At 45.7% G+C, this 12624-nt stretch overlaps 1 protein-coding gene across 3 annotated transcripts in view; it reads left to right on the top strand.

Moving 5' to 3' along the window:
- Window positions 1-2507: 2507 nt before the first annotated feature.
- TFDP1 (transcription factor Dp-1) overlaps window positions 2508-12624 on the top strand; it is a 49536-nt gene continuing 39419 nt past the window's right edge. Inside the window, exons 1-2 of one of the 3 annotated variants that reach the window (XM_056327961.1) lie at window positions 2508-2644; window positions 4154-4238. In XM_056327961.1, coding sequence (XP_056183936.1) covers window positions 4227-4238 — 12 coding nt within the window. In that variant the 5' untranslated portion in view covers window positions 2508-2644; window positions 4154-4226. Of the gene's footprint in view, window positions 2645-3126; window positions 3289-4153; window positions 4239-12624 lie in introns of those variants that run through there. The other 2 variants (XM_056327962.1, XM_056327960.1) reach the window with 2 other exon arrangements.

A 12624-nucleotide genomic window follows, 5' to 3' on the forward strand; every position in this document is an offset into this window, starting at 1 on the left:
CCCACATGCATATCCTCTGGCGTCTGTGGTAGGTTTCCACATAACCTCTTGAAACGCAGTTTCCTTGTGTCTGTCGCAGAGTTCTGCCACAGTGATGCTGTTTAAGGTTGTGATCCATTCCCCACTTCAAGCACACTTCAGAGGGCGAGGCTGGCCACAGAAAGCAGTTGTGAACCGGAATAGCTTTTCACCACTACAAGTCCTAAAGCTCCAAAATGCCTGAGAAAGGCATGCTTAGAGATCAGAGATGGTTTTTCCACTGCTACAAATACCTCAAATTAGAACAACTGTCTGCTAAAGAAAAAAAAAGTACCTGGGAGTGGCTGTGCTTGGGCAGCTAGTAATGTGTCAAAATAAGTGCTAGCAACTCGGGACACCCTTTCTTGTTCGTGCTTGTTCAGTTGTCTGGTGAGCAGCTCAGGGCAGAGAGGGGCTTACTGGGAAGCACGAGCAGCACAGCAAGATTACGTGACAAGTGAAAATAGAAGAATTGGAATCACTAAAAAAGGTGGTCTTCAGCCACTCTACTGACTAGGGTCAACAAAGCGTCAATTCTGATGTTTGCAGAAAAGCTGGTTTTGTTTTGGTTTGCAAAAGCAGGTAGCTGCGGGAGGTATGTCCTTTGATTGCTGCTGCTCCTCTGTTCTGAAAGCTAGTATAGCCACCTTAGTCCCTACAAGTCACAACTGCTAATGAATTATTTTCTTTTTCATTCGTAAGTTTCTGTCAATTTTGCTTTGTACTAGAGAGGGTAGAAGGTTTCTCTTCAGCCCCAGACTTCTTCCAAATGGCACTGGTCTCTTTGGTAAAACTTGCAACAGCAGAGGAAATGCTTTGTATCTTCGTACAAGTACAGTCGTTTAAATCTACCTTTCCAAAAGCATGTTTGCTTTTTTTTGTAGTTCCTCCTTTACCTTGGGACAGACATACCCTGTTGAGGGTGCAGCCTGGAGACTGCAGGAGATCGGGCAACAGTTTTTTCTACAATAATTAACATAAAAAGGGGTGTGGGAGGTGTGCGCAGGGGCTTAGATAACACAGGCAGTAGTTTAAGTCCACAGGCACAGCATATATGACCTGGAGGGTGGAGAGCAGCACTGTCAGCTGGAAGAGGTGTCTTTTAAGAAGCAATTGATTGCTCTGCAGTTGGTTTGGGGTGCTTCATGGTTTTGGGTTTTTTTTGTGTGTGTGAAAGTTTTTGCCTCTTACTGAAAAGTTATAAGCAGTTACAAAAATTTTCATTATCTTCATTCTTTGATGTCCACCACCATCAAGCTTAGTCAAGAAGAATGAAGAAAGTGGGTAGTAATGGTTGTTACCAAATCAGGCTACTCCATGAGCAACAGAACCCCAGAGCAGCAAGCAGGGGGTTAATGTGAACGAAAAACTTCAAAGATTGCCATTTATCAAGAAAATTAAGGTAGCTACTGTTTCCTCATTTTTACAAAACACAACTCCTCCAAGGCTTTAAAAAAAAATAAAATGGAGTAAGGTATAAAAGTAATTAAATGTGAATCTAGTCAACTGATGAAATGCACCTCCTCTGGCATCTGTGCTAGATTGTTCGGCTGTTTCCATTAGTGGCTCTGCTGGTTGTGTCTTCTGTTCCTGACTAGTCATCTTTCCCAGCCATGATCAGGGAACAGCATGGTTTTGGAGAAAGAACAAACCTTTTGCTTTCAGCTCCCCTCTTGGTGTTCGGAGCAGTATTGAACAACACAGGCTTGGTATCGCATGCAGAAGCATGTGCAGCTTCCCTCCCTGCCCCCAACCCCCCCCCCCCCACCCCCCCGTCAGTGGTCCCTGCTCCTAGGAGCAACACAGCTTTTCAGCTTTTTGACTTTGCTGTAGTTTCTACCATCAACAGATATGTGTTCACAGCCCCCGCTACACGTGCTGAAAGCGTTTTGCTCCGAACTGCACCATTCTCACGCAGTTGCGTCACACAGCCCGAACTGACGCGCACCGCCGGCACGCGGGGTCCCGCCCGGAGGCAGCGGCCAGCGCGAGCACCGCGTCCTTCGGCGCGGGCCCGGCTGATTCGAGGCCGAGCACTGCAGCCGCCTAACGGAAAACTTCCACTTGGTTTACGGTAAAATGCCGATTTTTTGCTGCAACGATCGCAGCAAGCGCGCTTGCTCAAGTAACGGCCGGCCAAAACGTGATGAGGAAGCACCGGCAGGATGTTGCAGCAACCGGCCGCGCCGCGCTGCCCCGCCGGCCTCGCTCCTCGCCGCCGGCCGCCGCGTCCCCTCAGGCCCGCCCCAGCGGCGCGGGCTCGCCCCTGGGCCGTGGCGCGGGCTGCCCCGGCGCGGCCCTCCCCGCGGCGGCGGGGCCGTGTCCCGCCGCGATAAGGGCGCGGGGCAGCCCGGCGCCTTCCCGCCCGCGCGCGCGCGCCGCCGACCACGTGCTGGGCGGCCGCTGCGGCCGGGGCCGGAGAGCAATCTCGCGCCGATGCTTCCCGCGCGTTCCGCCGCGAGCGCCGCAGGGCGGGGAGTTGGAAGGCGCGAAAATCCCGCGCATGCTCCCTGCGCCCGCGGAGCGGCGGGCGGTTGGCTCGGCCGCTCCGCGTGTGCCCGTGCAAGGCACGCTACACCCCCGTGACGTCAGCGCGCAGCGTCACGCCGGTGGGACGCACAAAAGTGTAAGTTTCAATTTTTTTTTTTTCCTGCCGACGGGGGGAGAAGGGAAGGGGAAAAAAAAAAAGAAAAAAGAAAGAAGAAGAGAGGAAAGAGCGACGGGGGTCGCGCGCGCGGGGAGGGGCCGCTGCGCTCGCGCCCGCCCGCCCCCCGCCCCCCCCCTCCCCGCGCGCAGCCCCTCGCGATCGGGGCGCGGGCCGCAGCGGGCAGGTGTGCGGGGCCGCGGGCGGGCCGGGCGGCGGGGGCGGCGGGCCGGGAGCCCGCCAGGCTGGCGTCCGGCGGGGGCAGAGGCGGGCTGGGAACGGGCTGTCACTTCCCAGCCCGCCGGGGGAGACACCCCCCGGCCCCCCCCCGCCCGCCCCGGAGCGGAGGGAGGGGGGCGGTCCCTGCCGGCCCCCTCCCCCCGCCCGCTCGCGCTGCCGTTGGGGCCGTTGGTCTCCCGCCGCCTCCCCCCGCGCCCGCTTCCCCCCCGCCCCTGCCCCCTCCCGCCGCGCTCGCCAGGCCCGCGCGCGCCGCCGCACATGTGCAGTTGGGCGCCTCCGCAGCAGCGCGGCGGCGGGCGGGGGGTGCTCCCGCTCCGCGCTCCGGGTCCCTGTCTGGGGGCGGCGGCGGGGGATGGAGCCGGCTGTCTCTGCCTTCGGCCGCTCAGGTGCGGGCAGCCCGGGCCGGCCTGCAGCGGGAGCAGGACGGGGAGCATCGGGGGCGGCGGGATGGCAGGGAGGGGGGGCGCCGCGGGGTGCCGCCGCCGGCGGGGCGAGGAGGATGGGGACGGGGTGCCCCCCCCCCCCCCCCGCCGGCGGTGCCGCCTGGCGCGCGGGCGCGTCCCCCCTTCCTCGGTGCCCCCGCCGCCTCCGAGGCGATTAGCGCGGCCCCTCGCTGCCGAGGGGAGGCGGCGCGGGGCTTAGGGCTTTGCCCGGGCGGTGAGGCCCTGGCCGGGGGGCGCCGGGGGGGAGGCGGGCGGCCGCGGGGTGCCCGAGGCGCGGCGGCGGCTGCCGGTCGGTACCGCTCGGCGCGGCCGCGGCCCGTCCGCCGGCGAGGGGGAGGGCGCGGTGCAGGGGGGCTGCGAGGCCCCGGGGGGAGCCGGCCCCTGGGGCCTACTTGTGCCTGCTGCTGGAAACGGGGGCGGGGAGGCGGCGGCCGCGGGGGCGATCTCTGCCCCCCGTGGCTCCGGCCCGCGCCCGCGCTGCGGGGCTGGAAGGGGCGCAGCCGGGCAGGGGCCGGCCCGGCGTGGGCTGCCCGCTGCCCCCGGGATCGGGTCCGTGCTGGGGGAAGGGCGCTCCTGCCCGGGGAGAGAGAGCGCACCCCGTTGTCGGCAAAAGGCGATTTCCCACGTGTGAGCGGGGCGGGGGGGGGGGGGGGGGGCTTAGGGGGGAAATTGGTGATGACAGGAAACTTCTTCCTCTTCAAAAGCGTTTTTTCCTAAAAACTAAATTCTATCTGGTGGTAGTCGGTAATTGTAAAAACTTTCCCTCCTTTCCTTTTTATAGCTGACGTTGTCTTTAATTGCTTTCTAGAAAATAGCATCATTGTCTTTGCGTCCTGCACCCGTCAAGATTCTAAGAGGACTGATTTCTAGTCTTTGGTAACATGGCAAAAGATGTAAGTATGTTTGTAGCACATCATATGTGGAAGCTTAGCTCATAGAATATCATTGTTTTTATTAACAGAAGCAAACGAGGTCATGCTTTGTAATAGCTGGCATTAATGAATATATGGAACTTATCTACGTTGTACATCAAGCCTAAGCTGCATTTTTCTGTAGATGTAACAGCATAAAGCAGCTTCAGATCTGCAGCCATTTTTTCTGAGTAATTAGTCTTAAGAATTCACCGCGCTTATAAAAGCACATGGGCCGTTGGCATTATGCACGTTCATATTGAATCCTAAATCAACTTAGTTTTGAATTGGATTTTAAAACCCCCAGCAAATACTATTTGTATGACAGAGTTGTTTTGGGCTACTGTTGTCAACTAGCATTGCCTTTCTTGTGTTCAAGGAGGCATCATATATTCAAGGGGACTGAAGATGGTTCAGTCTCCATATGTGTTCATTGTTTATCTACCAAAAGATGCTGGTTAGTATCTGTAAAAACAGGCTTTTGGGACTTTCATCATAGACTTCCATTACCATTGACGTTAAGGTTAACGTCTTTGATTCTGTGGCATACCTCTTGAACCATGTTTGCTCTTTACCCATTCCAGTACTTAAAAAAAAAAAAAAAAAGTTGAAACAGGTTCTGCCTTCGAGATGTAATTCATTGTTAATAACTAATATAATTGGGTTTGCACATTTCCTTATTGAAAATGAGACAAGATACTACTCTGTATTCAAATTAGAATATATTGCCCCTTCAAAAGAACCCACCAAAACCCAACAGTATAAAACCTAAGGACAAGTGATGCAACTCAGATTCTTCAAGAACAGATTGTGTTGTCCAATGTGGCTGCTGTATGTAGTGAGAATTTCCAGGGAATAATGATTGGTTTAACAAATTAATGTTTTAGAGAATTTTCGTCATCAAGAAGCAACTGAAAAACATCTTATGTGTGCGGAGAAGCAACCAGAAAGACGTAGTCACTCAAAGCTTGCCTGGAAGAGATAAGGGCAGCCACGTATGTTACAGATAGCACGGTTCAGGGAATAAAAGGCTGTATAAGCGGGAAAAAAAATGAAAGAGGGGTGTTAGACTAGGAGATGAAACTGAAACAGTTCAATGTAATTGAGATACTAAAGGACTTTGTTTTTAATATTAGCTTTTGAGACAGATCAACGCAGTGAAGAAATGCTAGCACCTGGAAATACAGATTAATATCCTAGAAGGGTCTAAGGTAGCAGAATGAGAATCAGACATTTAAGAGTGAAGCTAATTTTTGAAAGATCTAGCTTATTCTAGATAAGAGGGTAGTTAAGGGGGGAATAGTGTAGATGATGATAAACTTCAGAAATGGAAGATGCCGCAGATAGAAAAATAAATTGCTTTCAGTATCTTTACTACAATAATTAATAAGCTGAATTTGGAAAAAATAAAATCTAGGTCAGGTTTTAGGTAAAATTATAATTGTACTTGAGCACCGGAACAGGGTAGCTAGAAAGGGGTATGAAATCTTAATTGAAGGATTGTCTAACCTGTTCTTAAAAACCTCTACACATACTTAATCCTGCCTCAGGGAAGAAAGATGAACTGCTTACCTTCTTGCAGACTATTACATACCCACCATTACGTGATGTCTAAAATGTGTAGTGAATGCTGGGAAATTTTAAATTTCCAGGTCTGATTATGGGCCCTATTAGATTTGATTTGATACTTGCTAATTAGTATAACAATTTGGATTTTCAGAAGGTACGAGAATTATTCTCTTATTTTTTCGTCCAAAATCCAACTTCTTTTCAAAGCAAAGTAATGGAATTAATCATGATAGAGACAGTATCACTAAATTCCTGGGCACTGAGTCTATGACCTGCACTGCTGTAAATTAAACATTTTGACATGGAAATATTGCAGTGATTAATGGCTTGTGGTTCTGCCATGTCACCTATCAAGTGCACTAACTGACTGTGAGATGTAGTGGTGAAGAAGATGGCATAGTGGATGAATGCCCCCACCCCTTCCTTCCCTTTTTCTCAGCGGAGCTGAGATGGCTAACTGTGGTGTAGGGGCTGTGCTGCTACAATGTTAAGTCTGGGCTTCAGGTGGCATTTACATGGCCGAGCGTGCTTCGGTGTGCTGCAGCCTGGGAAAGCTGGCTTGATGTGAGACCCACTCTTCCTCTGTGCTGTGGGGGCCAGTGCTTGCTCTGGTGAGGGTGAAGCAGGCAGCCCTGGGGAAGAGGAAGGTGTGGAGCCAGGGCCACCCCACAACAGGACACGCTCCTACTTAACCCCTCTTTCCACCGGCCACAGGAAAGCACTTTTCCTTTTGTAGCTTGATTCCAGCTCTTCCTCTGATACTTCTTTGTAAAAACTATAATTTGAAAAGACCTGTTTGGAAAGTCAAATATCTGTACAAGTTTGCAGACTGAGACTATTGGATAACTGAACAAATGGGGAGCATGATGGAGAATACTGGCAAACCCCATGAAATGTTTTTATAAAGGATTAAATAATTGCAGAAGTACTGATCAGGTAAGCAGGCAAGATAAAGCTTATGAGCTGTTTGACTCAAATCTAAATTCTGTTAAATGTTACTTTATAATGTATACCTCTAATGCATTTCAGAGTGTACAACGAAGAGAAAATAAGCAATAAACCATTGATTTTTTTTTTTTTTTTCAAAATACTTTCATTTCCTTGGCAGTGATCAAGAAGCTGGGGGGGAGAGGTGAGTTCATATGTAGCACCTCTAGTCAAGAGTCTGCAGGTGGAGTTTAAGAGCATAATCACAAGTAATGTTACGATGGGATAAGTTAAAAAAGAATAATGGAAAAAGAGGAATACTAGTTTGTAAAGGTTAAAGTCTCTGTGGGTATATCAATGTATTTTTTGAAAACTTATATAAAGGGTAGGGGATCCGGAATGCATAAAGGGGAAGAAAAGATGCAAACTCCTTTTTCCAGTGTGATCTGATAATAGTAATGAGCATAGATGTTTTTTGTTTTATGTAAATGCACATTCAAGTCAGATCTTAGTTACTAGAAAGACTTTTTGTGTAATTTAAAGAAACAATGAAAAAAATATGTCTGTGGATGGGAGAACAGCAATTGCAGTATCTCAAGGATTTGCGTACCTTGGGAGTGGAATAATTCTATTGCTTGTCAGAGGCTGAATGATAAATGAAGTTGAGGTCATTAGAGTTGGGTACAGTCTGACATGTACATTTGCACTGTACGGGAAGTTTCTTGGTCTGAGACGGAGGTAGTCATCACATGCAGACAATCTCCAGAAACTCCAGTTTAGCCAGTATTCCTCTTTCTGGTTAATTGGTGTCAGACTTTGCTGAGTCTACTGTAAACTCTGCCACCAAACATGGCACCTTTCAGGCAGGAGCTGGAGGAGCCAGACATAGACACTGAGGTCCTTGTCTGACTTGTGCTGCTCGCTGGATTCAAGGGATTAGTATTTTGATGGGGGAGTGCAGGTCCCTAGGTGAAATGGTGACCTGTCCATCCATGGCATACTTAACACTAGGCAGGATGCAGCATCAAAAGAAGGAGCAGGAGTTACTGTACCAAAAAAGTTAATTTGGTTTTGGTAACAATTTTCTGTCTTCCAGCTCCCAGTATAAGGCTGAGGACTACTTGCTGGCCATTTTTATATTCAGTTATACGCTGAGAATTTTCTGTAAATTAAGACAATAAATACTTGTTAGCATCAATGGTTAAAATGCCTTCCACCGTTAAACAGTTTCTGTAGTATATCTGAAGATCCAACTTGTGGTGTGACCCTGTTTCTCCTCTCTGTTACTTCTGTTGCAAATGAATTGCTGAGGCTTCTCAAGTAGCCATAAAGAAAGAGAAGCTTGTGGCTCCTTTCTTGAAGGCCCACTGTTACATAGAAGTGAAGAAACAGGAGGCACTTGCAAGGAGCTGGTGGTCCTTTACAGGGTATAGTCCAATGTATGGTGTTACTGCAAGTACTGAGGAGAAGGGGGCTAGACAAAACGAATGAGTAAGATTCCCTCTTATCTTGAAAATGATGTCAAAAGAGATATTTGATATCTTGATATCAAAAGAGGTGAATTATGTAAATGAAATACTCTATGTAGTAGCAGTTGCTTATGATTGTTTCAGTTCACTGTTATTGCATGGACTGTTTCCAGTCATTTGAAAAATAAAACCAACTGTTCATGAAGAGTGTTCAATTGAAAACTACTTCAGTGTTTTCAAAAACTTTTTGAACTGATACACCACTGTTAGACTTCAGAATTTCTCACAGACTAAAATACCTTTCTTGAGAACTGTTTGTCTGGAAAGCTTGTGCATTTTACAGTTTCATAGGTTGTCGGCAGTGGTGTTGGTTGGCTTTGGTACTGCTCATTCTATAAAATCAGATTTTAATTTTTTGTTCTAAATGATGTTTTACTCTGCTGTCATCTCTTTGCTTGAATTACTTCATGAGGGATTTTTCTCTTGATCTCTGGTTTGCATAAAACTTACTGTATCTGTTTAGTATTTCATGGTGCTTCTACTAATCTCATTGAGTAGTAGCTATGGCCCGTGTATCTGTCTTTGCAACAGAAGCCCTGTGCACATAAGTGAATCTGAGGACACCATGTGAGAAGTTCTACCTGTGTAATGTTCAGCACCTGATCTACCATTACTCTTTAAGAGATCTAGAGATGTAGGGATTAGCACTGATGGATATTCAGAATACATTTGGTTATGTAGTTTAATGCATTGAATTCATTTATCATAGTAATAAATGCTTTGCTCAAAAAATACTTAAAAAAACCCACAGCAAACTTAATTTTTTAGTGCAGCTTTACTGGCTAGGTCAATAGGTCTGCTAAATTTGGGGAAAGAAGTAGATCTGCGCTTCTGTGTATTAGTTGTGCCAGAACACCACAAAAGTTGTTCTTTTTAATAGCTTTTTGTGTGGGGCTTCTACATCAATCTTGAGCAAGTCTGTGTGGTCTGAAAAAGATACATTCAGGATGGATAAAGAAAAAAACCTAATGGAAGTAGGAAATTGATGTATTTTGGATCTTTTTTACATGATACACTTTCAATGCCCAGCAAGTATTGAAAAGTCTTCAAAACATTTTTCAGACTCTTCTTAAAATACCAGCATGTGTTTCTCCTTTTATGTTTATTTTTGGTTATGTACTGGGAATTTTGGTGAGGCAGACTAGAGAAGTTAAGTCTTCAGTGAATCTCAAGTGGTTCATGCACCTTTTTTGACACCGTTTTAGTTCAGCAACTTCTTGGTAGCTTGATCTATTTCTGTTTGCCTTTAGTGAGTTCTAATGTGTTCAGAAGTTTGCAAACTGAAGATCAAATAATAATATGAAATTGGGTCTTCTAAAAAGGCAACTCAGTCTGGGATTTTGAATGTTGTTAAAGTTTTTTTTAAATATCTTTTTTAGAGGAAGGCAGAAGGAAAGTGATCTTTAAGCTCTCCTTTTTACATTCCAAATACACAATAAGTGTTTCCCTTTTTTCTTTTTGCCTGTGTTGGTTTGTATTTATAGGTCAGAAAATAGCAACTCAGAAGTTGCCTGTCACCTTGCCAATTTATTTGTGTAAAGAAAGCATTTTCTCTTAGCCTTCAAGTGTTTTAACTTCTTTATTAATTGTCTGTGTTAGTTAATGGTAGTGACTCTATATAGATACATATTTGTAGTATTACTGAGTAAATACACTGTGCTGATGACTTAACATGCTAAACAAAAATGCAGCTTTTAAAAGTTAAGTTACATTAGGGATTACTTATCTAGCGTCTGTATTTGCTTGTCTGGATATCATTTAATGGAGACTTATTGTGGCTAATTAGAAATGGGAGGTAAAATGGGACAATCTTTGCTAAACGTTCTCTATGTTGAGGTGGTTCTCATATAGATAGTGGACAACTTGATTCTAAAGGTTGACAGTGGTCCATCTCCCCAAAAATGCTTCTGGCTGCTTGTCTTGTGTTAAATTTCCTAAGCATCCCAGTATTGCGTGAAAATTATGTTGTGGGCTGCTGTAGCCTTATAATATACTGATAAGGAGGTTGGTGAGGCAAATGGTTTCAGAATGAGTCCTGGTTAACATTACTTGAAAAGTCTGTTAAGGTCAAATGTAGAACAGCACCAGGAGCCAGTTGTGGAAGCGGCTGCTGCTGGTACTTCTGCATATGAGTATTTAGTTTAGGAGGACACAAAACTTTTATTTTCAGATTAGTTTATGTGTATTAGTCATATAGAAGTGGCAAACCAGTGCCTTGGTCATATTCACCCCAGGAATCTCTTCCTGTGGTATTTTTGATCTGTGTGGCTGCTTAGACTGGACCACTGTTTGACTCTTCTTCAAAATAAATTCTTCGTTTGTAGACTTTTATTTGGAAAGTACAGCCAGGAAAGCTAATGGTCTTGAGGTATTCTGCGATAGGGAGACCTCAGGTGTCGTTTTGTGTGTGCTTGGTGTCTTAACTTCTGTGCAGTATCAGTGGAGCCTATATTCAGACCAAAGATGGGCAGTTCTTAACTGAGCTACTGACCAGTGTTTGGTTTTTACCTTCACAATTCTATGTGATACAGATCTTTTAATATCTAGTGCTTTGACTGTGCCTTGCTAGTTAAGGTGGTAATAATTCAAATACACTTTTTGGAAAGCTCAGTGATCATTGCTGAGTGGTTGAGGTTGACAAACACATTAATCTTGAAGATGCTGCCATGAACTGAGGATGTGGTATGATCTCTGTTTCAGAAGGAGGCTACTGAGACATGGTAAAATAACACATTTGAGAACTTTGCAGGATCAGACTCCTGTAGCCTGACTTCAAAAATTCTTTTGCATGATGTTATACAGTAAAGAATAGTTCTCACTGACTTAATTTTTTAAATTTAAATTCAAACAATTTAAATTCAAGAAATTTCCTTTCCCTTCCTGCAATCCTCTACTTCATATCTTAATCGCTTTTTTTAATTTTTGGGAAAAATATATTGGATGTCCCATAAAAATAGTCACCTGCAATTACGTGAAGATTCATCCCCAGACTGTCTCCTCTGATCCCTGAATGAGATGAGAATCCAATGGGAAAAATAGCATATTATCATCTTGTTACAAATGACACTTGAGTATGAGTAGAGGTGAAAGAAGAATTAGGCTGTTTAAGCAGCATTATTTCTGATTATAAGCTTTTCTCTGCTTCGTAGCTGTGCTAATTTTCCAGTGTATGTGTGTGTGTGTATGTTGCTTCCTGATATTAGAATAAGGCAAACAAAAAACCCCAAACCCTATGTTGTCACTGAAGTGGCACATCAAGTTGCATGGCATAGTGAGTGCCTTTACATTTATTAGCTACTCTTGAGCAGTAACATGACTAGGGATTGTCATCCTGGATGGATCAAGTTAGGTACAGTTTGCACAGGGTGGGTGGCTGGTTGCTAGTAGGTTTTGCAAATGCCAGTAGACTGCACAGGTGTCCTCCTCATGCCTTTGCCAGGCTCTGGGAGGAAATGTACTGTAATGGGAATGCTTTTCTTTTCCAATTTCTCCATTTTCTGGTTCTGACTTAACTACTTCTTCCTAGATTTATTTTGAATTTCCCAGTCTGAGTCCCAGCTTGTTTACCCTTTCAGTTGTGGTTTAGAATAGATTGTGTTCATCTTTGCAGTTCTTGTGTTCTTCCCCTTTCCTCACAGATTCCAGTTTCCTTGTTCTATTAAAGCTGTCTTTTAGATTCTCATGAGTTCTGTTGCCTGTATGTTTTAAGTGACTCCCATTTTCTGTACCTTAACTCATAATCTACCATCTTCCATCTGATTTTCTACCTCACTTTCTGTCTTTATTCCAGCCAGTCCCAAAATTGTCTGTTTTCCTGTCTGTCCCATTCTGACTCTCATTCTTTAACCATTGTTGTATATTGGGCACCCACATTTCTTGTTTTGCTGTCAAACAGTCCTGTTGCCTCAGTTTGGTGGGCTTCATCTGCTGTTAGCAACTGGAAATGTCTATTCTGAGAAACACCTTTTGGCAAATACCTCTGTTTCTGTTTATCTTTACCCTTTTTGCTCTTTTTTCAGCTTTTTCGGAGAGTACATAGAACGGGCTGTTACCTAGAAGCAAGATTGAAGCGCTATTTCTGTGGCACAGAAGCACTCTTCTGTTCCCCCTATTTACTTGGGAGTGGTGGTGGGGACCTTCAAATCTGATAGGCATAGCACGTGCACTTGTTCAGTCTTGTTTTGGTCAAACTTCTTTGTCATGCTTTTATAGGTTCCTTGTCCTTCAGTCCAAACTCAGCTTGCATCTTTTCTGTTTAGTTTAAGGGTTTACCGAATAATTTTATGCCAGTTTTTATTAAGAAATTGAGTTGCAAGTCCAGAAAGCCGTGGAAGAAATGCTGC

The sequence above is a fragment of the Falco biarmicus genome, chromosome 2 (genome assembly GCF_023638135.1).
Source record: "Falco biarmicus isolate bFalBia1 chromosome 2, bFalBia1.pri, whole genome shotgun sequence".
Classification (NCBI taxonomy): domain Eukaryota; kingdom Metazoa; phylum Chordata; class Aves; order Falconiformes; family Falconidae; genus Falco; species Falco biarmicus.